The following is a 7674-nucleotide window of genomic DNA, read 5'->3' as shown; positions in this document are numbered from 1 at the left end:
GACTGTGTGTGTGTGTGTGTGTGTGTGTGTGTGTGTGTGTGTGTGTGTGTGTGTGTGTGTGTTTGAGTTTATCTTCATCCCCGGAGCTAACCACAAGATGACTTTGGAATAGATAAGTGCACGTTACTAAATAAGTTAACCTGGACCTTATTTTTTTAATTTTATGTCACGTTCTTTGTTGCCGCTGATAGCTTTGTTTGTATTTTAATGGCCTTCAGTTCGGATGACCCAGGTTTGAATTTTTCCCAGCTAAGTGTTCTTGAGCTTGAGTCTATCTGGGAGTTTTCAAGGCTCTCTGCCCCTCTGACTCAGTCTTACGTCGAAATGGACGTTGAAATCGATAGTCTCGATAGTCCTATTTCTGCAATTAGCTAACAGTGTTTATGGGAGGGTGATAAGAGGACGCCTCTGTTAAGTTCTTCTTTGTTTCTTTTTCTTTGTTATATCTGTTTCTGTAAGCGGTATTCTTCTCACGATCTAAACCATCATTATTGTGTCGATTTACTTCTTTTTACTTTTTTTAAAAACACTCCAAAAAAAACCCACGGTGACATAATGTTTCTCATGGTATAAAACCTCCGCTTGCCCATACATTCCCCTACTCATACCCCCTCCCCTTTTGCCCCAGACAATATTGATTTTCTCTACTCCTCATTCTACATTAATGTTGTGTCTGAACGCAGCGGAACCAAGCGCTCGTCACCTTTTGGGCATGATATGCAGATTAGTCATTAGTATAATCTCGAAACACGTTTAATTATCTTGTTTTCGATGAAAAAGAAATACCCATCTAACTTGAATAAAAAGTCGAGACAATCGCAGTCGAGGGAGGCAGAGTTTGCCTGTTGTCAGAGATAAATTTAGCAAGAACATTGTCTCAAAATTTGTTGACTTCAAAAGATTGAAAAAATTTTGGAAATGGAAAATTTACTCTTTTTGTGCCCCTGATCTTTTCAGTCAATTCCACACATGAATGTGGGTTTTTTTTAAGGGAATAAAAGGTGTTGACCCCCTCTCCCCCCTTTTTTCTTAAATCCCCATTAAAAGAAAAACAAGACAGAAATGCCAGTTTCTTGTATGTCATTATTTTCTCCACAATGCCACTCATTTTTGTCTTCAGCGATATATTCCCCCTATATACATCAGAGCTCTTTCTACAGACAATAGGTTTCCCCTAAGTAAATCGTATGTCCCTCGGTTTTTAGACCAGAGGTGCTAAACCTAATCACACAGAGGGAGGTGGGGGGGGGGGGACTTAATCATTAATCATTCTTGAGCAGGGGAAAACTACTGATTATTTTTTAACCAATGTCGGGAAACAAACAAAAGCTAAAATAAGAATAAATCAAAGCATACCAGTCTGGTTCTTATGTCTTGGCAGCAAGTCTGTTTATGTTTGAAGTCAGGGTTTGTGTTATGGAGAATATGAGGACGGAATGTCTCAAAATTCTCTTGACGGCCTGTCATAATTGTTCACTGGGCCAGAAGCGACCCGTGGGCCTTTAGTAAGAAGACACCTGTGTTATAGCCAATAGCTTTATCCTGCTCAGACGATCTCCCCCTCTGTCTTCATTCGAAAGGTTTCCCCTTGACATACCAGATCCATCTCTCAGCCCTGTCTTTAAACAATAGATTTCCCCTACTCATTCTATATTTATGTCTATAGACATCAGATCCGCCCTTCTGAAACTGTCAGCAGACGTCATTTCTGTCGTTAAATTAAGGAGATAAATTATTAGAGAGAGATTTCCTTTTGGTCAGAACACAATGTAATGACTATATTATTATGCTACTGCTGTATTGTAAAGCGCTCAAAACTGTGTACTTTCATCGGGATTGAGAGCTATATAAATGCCGTATATTATTATTATCATCACTACTTCTCCAGACAATAATATTTTTCCTACGCATTCCCTGTTTTGCCCTTGGCGGATGCTATTTCTGTTTCTGTTGACAATAGATTTTCTCTGCTTATTCATTTAATTCTGCCCACATGATTCACTCTTTTGATACTCTCTTTATCTATCCAGACAATAGATTTTCTCTGTACATTCCATATTTCTGTCCGGAGTCATCGGATTCGTCCTTCTGATACCATCTCTGTTGATTCAAACAATAACCACCCCCACCCCCTTCCCGTGACCCATACAGTTGTCTTCCGTTGTCCACAGACGATAGACTGGTTCTGTTTCCTGCTGTTCAGCGGTCTGATTGTCCTCACAACTATCGGGACGCTGTCAGTGCTCGTGATCGGCGCAGCCATCAACAAACCCTCCATCTGATTCTGACCACAGAACTAGACGAAGGAACACACAGTGCGATCAATGGTTCCTCCATACAGACAGCAAAACACTATTATTTCTATGTACATTTGTTTTGATGACAGAAGGACAGCTGTACTAATTTGTTAAGGCTTTTGATATGATATTGTCAATAACACCAAGATATCCTATTGATTGTAAATGGTTGTATCTCTCTAAATCTCTTCTCTCCCTTGCTCTGCTTTGTCTGTCCAACTTCCCAAATAACACACTTTTCCCAGAATGGTCCCCGGAATAAAATTAATTAAGCTGCTTTTTCCTCTATGACTTGTTAACGTAATTATTAGATATTCACACACTCTCTCTCTCTCACACACACACACACACACACACACACACACACACACACACATACACACACACTCACACACACTCACATACACGTACAGATTCACACACAAACTCGCACACACACACACACACACACACACACACACACACACACACACACACACACACATACACGCACACTCTCATTCACAAACACATACACAAACACACTTCCAAGCCTTTTTTTTTTACCTGGAAAACAAGTCTCTGCTCTTGATGAGGTCACAATAAACGATGGTTGTTTTCTTTTTTGTTTCTTCCGAAATATTTTTATTTTGGATTTTAAAATCAAATGTAGTAAATACATGTACAAAACAATAATAATTCTGCTGTAGTGCTTCAAGGAATGACTCCATGGTTATGATTTATTATCGTCATCCAAATCAAGAGCAAATCACTGCAAATTAGATTCTAACAACAATTTTCAACTCACACACACTCACACACACACACACACACACACACACACACACACATACACACATACACACACACGCATATATATATATATATATATACACACACACACACACACACACACACACACACACACACACACACACACACACACACACACACACTTGGAATCGAACTTCCTACCACCAGATGTACAGCTCGTTTAAATGTTATGATATTTTCTTTCTTTCGTTCTTTTTTTTCAAAGTTCTTTTATTTTTGCCTGTGGAGAGGGGTAGTGGCAGCCTTTTTCCAAGTCTATCGTTCACCACCGTTGGGAAACTACAAAACTTAAGTCATTTTGTAAGTAACTAATGGTCGGCATTTTGTTCCTATGTACTAAACCAAGAAAACAATTTAATTTTTTTTCAGGAGAAAGAGACACATTTGAATCTATGTTATTTTTTTCTCCGGATTTTTTTTCAATGTTTATAATTGGAATTTCTCATGCAGTTGCAAGCGCCGTAAAACACCAAACGTTTTAGTTTTTTCTTGCTTTTTTTTCAACATTTAAATTTGAATTTCCCATGCAGTTGCGTTCGCCGTAAAACACTTACCAAAATAAACAAAGAAACAATAATTTCAATTGTGACAAAATATTTTTGAATGCATAATGTGACCGACATCACAGATTAAAGAACTGCAAAAAATCAAAGTTTTGGGCTTTGTGCATCAAAACAGCTGTTCGACGAAATGCTGTGCTCCTTGACTCACGTGTTTCTAACTGCATTCCCACGTTCACATAATATTGTCTACAGAACTCTTGTTGGATGGCACTTTCTCCTTGCTCAACAATACAAAACAATAATCTGCAGGGAACAGGGAAAAGGGGAGGGGGGCAATAATCAAGAACAAAAATTGTAGACCAGTCCCTTTTTTTCTCGAGGTCTTATATATGGATTACTGCTTTTCTTTCACTGTACCGGTACAGATATTTTCAGTGTCTCACCTGTGCATGACTTGGGTCCTTTTCGATAAATTAAATTTTTGCTTTTTTTTCTTTCGGGGGAACAACATGGAACATACTAAATAATTGATTAAGCAAGGTAGATAATGAAGAACGAAAACTGAAAATTATGACAACTGTCCTATTTCTCAGGTATTTTTTAGACGTTCGCATGCCGTGTCAAAAAAAATTATGTGTTTAGTGTATTATCGCTGTTCAGAATTACAATTATAACTCTTTTTTTACTGTACTTCAAAAGTGTTAAAAAGGGCTGCTCGGGTGTGTGGTAAAAGTAGATAATGGCAATATTGGAAGAGCAATATCGACAGCATTTACCTAAATATAACAGAGACCCATTTACTCGAAAGAACAGTATGGTCGTTGTTAAATTGCGTGTAAGAGTTCATCAAAATCGTAAGTGACCAACTATGCATAACTAGAAGCAAGGAAAGAGCTGTAAAACATGTAGATAATCGGTCTAAATGTCACACTTGAGTTGCCAGATATCACGATCCCAGACAACATGAGTGGAAAATAAACTTTAACACTCTGAATCTCTGTTAAACAAATTGCTGGCTATTAGCAACTCGGTATTTGATCATGAAAGTAAATAAGGCAACCACTGTTTAACAAGTATCGATCTTCCAGCAGAGACTGTTATGTTTGGGAACTCCTGGCCGAGAACAAACGGCATTGTGTCATGTTCGTGGGTCATTTGCGTCCGCTCCTTGTCACATTCGGGTTCCATCTTTTACCTAACACGGTCGTGTTTTTGAAGAGTTTGTAGGATTTCACGGAGATTTTTGGGTAAGCAGGTTTGGTTGCTCTTTGAGTTTTCGAAATATAAAAAAAAGAACAATAAAATAGGGTAAAATAAGATGAGATGAGATAAAAACAGGGTAAGATAAAATGAGATACCATGAACTTTATTTGCCCTTATTTAAAAGAAATGAAATAATCTTGCTGTTACCATCAACTGCTACACAAGATTTGCGTTCAAGTACATAAACAAATTATCCTAACAACACCGCGCATTCTCACTCTTTCCCTCTCTGTCTTTATCAGATAGTATATTGTGCCAGTCCGGTATCTTCAAATGAGGCGCATCAGACCTTTTTCGAATCTAGAACCTAGGTTTCTTGGTGAAAGTTGTCTTCTCGCCTTTGTCGCACTTATACTGTTCGTTCTTTAGCTTGTTCTTTCTGACTGTGTTAAGTTGGTTATTGTAAAAGGATCCTTTTTTTAGCTGTCTACGGAATAGATAGCTCAGGTTCGAACCCCAAATTGGGCATTCATGAAAACCAGTCGTTTTGTGGACTTTCAACGTTCTCAAACCAATTTAGCTCGATCCTATTGGAGATGGATGTTAAATTCGGAGGTCGCTCCCCTTAGTTAACCTAACAGTGTGCTAAACCCACACATTTACTTTTTTAATGAACTTTTACAATTTCTGGATTAACTCAGACTTCTCATCAACAGACATGATGAACGCAACCTTTAACAATGACGTCACTGGAGACTATCATTCTGTTCAAATGACGTCATGGATGCAAAACATCTCCAACTTCCCGGTCACAGAGATGCAGGGCCACACAGGCTACCGCAATGACCACGAGCACAACGTCCTTGACCCTCACGCCCGGCCTGACCCGATCTCCGACAGCGCTCGTGAGGTGTTCGAGCTGATTAACTACGTCATCATCTGCCCATGTATCACCCTCTTCGGCATCGTCGCCAATGTCATTAACATGGTCGTGTACGCAAAGATGGGCCTCACAGACCCAGTGAACATCACTCTATTCAGCCTGGCAATCTCCGATCTCTTGTCTTTGATCACCTTAGTCTGGCACGCCATTTGCTATAACCCTTTATTCAGATATTCAGATATCCCATTTGAATCGGTTGAAGTGGACTTCCTTACTGCTGGGTGGCCACATTTAATTTTTTCTCGAATAACCAGTTGCTTAACCGCATTTATCACTGTTGAGAGATGTCTTTGTGTGACGATACCTTTGAAGGTAAAACTTCTCCTTACAGCTAGACGAACCCGCATTCTTATTTTGGGCATGTACTTCGTACTCATAACCAGCTCTTGTCCGATTTACTACACCACAAGGCTGGACTGGAAATTCTATCCTAGTCGGAACCGAACCTTGCTTGGCCATGTGTTCATAGAAAACCGTGAAACAATAGAGCGAGTCTCTTTCGCTTTGAACAACGTGTTTATACCCATGGCGTCCTTCGCTACGGTCGCTATCTGCACGGGGATTCTAGTGCATAAACTCCGAGTTAAAAGTAAATGGCGAGAAAGCACAACGGCACCTGGAGTTGGCTCGTCCAAAAATACGTCATTGAGAGATCAGAGGATTGTCCAGATGGTCATCTTCCTCTCCGCCATATTCATCGTGTGTTTTCTGCCCACTACAGTAGCGTTTCTGGCCGCGGCAGCGATGCAGCCTGTGTATAAACTAGACGGTACTGGGGTAATGCATCTCAACTCTTTCATAGTCACGCTCACGTTCTCCTTTATTTTGGAGTCGATCAACTCTTCTGTTAATATCTTTGTCTATTTGAAGATGAGTTCGCGTTATAAGCAGGTTTTTAATCAGTTATTCAGAAAGGTTGGGGCTGAGCAAGGTAAATGTGCAACGATTACTAGTCAAAAAACTACTTGAAACAGTGAGTCTATAAATCATAAATGATTGAAAATACCTTTATTAAACCATATCAAGTGATAAAGCTATATTTTCTATTACATACCCTCACAAATCATTGAAGTTACATGAACTAAGCGCGATTCTCAGTAACAGGTTGATAATGTAAATACTGCTTCCAGAATGAGATACCCAAACTCAAAATTATCCCATTAGTTCTAATCACATCCTTGTCGATAAGTGCGCGCTCATCAATAAAACTGGTACGAAGAAATGGTTTGATAAATCTGTACACGGCAGAGGAAAAGGTAAGACATGGTCAGAGTCAGTCTGTGGACGTCTTATCATGATAATTACATATAGAATCTATGTATTTCTGGAGCTAAATTTTAAAACCGCTATGAAATAATATAAAGACAAATTAGGTGCGAGAAAGCACGACAGCACCTGAAGATGTCTCGTCTAAAAATACGTCTCCGAGAGATCAGAGGATTGTCTAAATGGTAATGCAGCTCAACTCTTTCATAGTCACACTTACGTTTTCCTCCATAATGGAGTCGATTAACTCTTCTGTTAATATCTTTGTCTATTTGAAGATGGGTTCGCGTTATAAGCAGGGTTTTTTTTAATCAGTTATTCAGAAGGGTTGGGGCTGAGCAAGGTAAATGTGCAGCGACTACTAATTTTCATAAATAAATCATTGAAAATGCCTTTGTTAAACCACATCAAGTAATAAAGCTATAATATTGTATTTAACGTACCCTTGCAAATCATTGTAGATACATGAATTAATCGGTTAACGATACAAATACCCATACCCCAAAATTAGCAATAGCAGAAGAAGCAGTAGTAACTGCAGCAGTAGCAGCAGCAGTAGCAGCAGGAGCAACAGCAGCAGCAAGAGCAGTAATAGTAGTAGTAGTAGTAGTAGTAGCAGTAGTAGTAGTAGTAGTAGTAGTAGTAGTAG

The 7674-nt window shown here is 39.2% G+C and overlaps 2 protein-coding genes across 2 annotated transcripts in view; both read left to right on the top strand.

The window, feature by feature from the left end:
* The window catches only part of LOC101855097 (acetylcholine receptor subunit delta-like), a 21846-nt gene extending 19564 nt beyond the window's left edge, over positions 1-2282 (top strand). The window contains exon 11 of the mRNA XM_035969493.1: positions 2172-2282. Coding sequence (XP_035825386.1) covers positions 2172-2282 — 111 coding nt within the window. The remainder of the gene's footprint in view (positions 1-2171) is intronic.
* Positions 2283-5534: 3252 nt separating this feature from the next.
* LOC106011626 (neuropeptides capa receptor-like) lies at positions 5535-6728 on the top strand. Its single transcript, XM_013081902.1, has one exon. It carries the CDS (start codon positions 5535-5537, stop codon positions 6726-6728), a length of 1194 nt encoding a protein of 397 aa, XP_012937356.1.
* Positions 6729-7674: the final 946 nt, after the last annotated feature.

Source organism: Aplysia californica, unplaced genomic scaffold, assembly GCF_000002075.1.
Source record: "Aplysia californica isolate F4 #8 unplaced genomic scaffold, AplCal3.0 scaffold00151, whole genome shotgun sequence".
Taxonomy (NCBI): Eukaryota; Metazoa; Mollusca; class Gastropoda; order Aplysiida; family Aplysiidae; genus Aplysia; species Aplysia californica.
This window is presented reverse-complemented; position numbering and strand designations above follow the sequence as displayed.

Bases quoted from the DNA above. Each gene is read 5' to 3' on its own strand.
- LOC106011626 (XM_013081902.1), top strand. From the start codon at position 5,535: ATGATGAACGCAACCTTTAACAATGACGTCACTGGAGACTATCATTCT.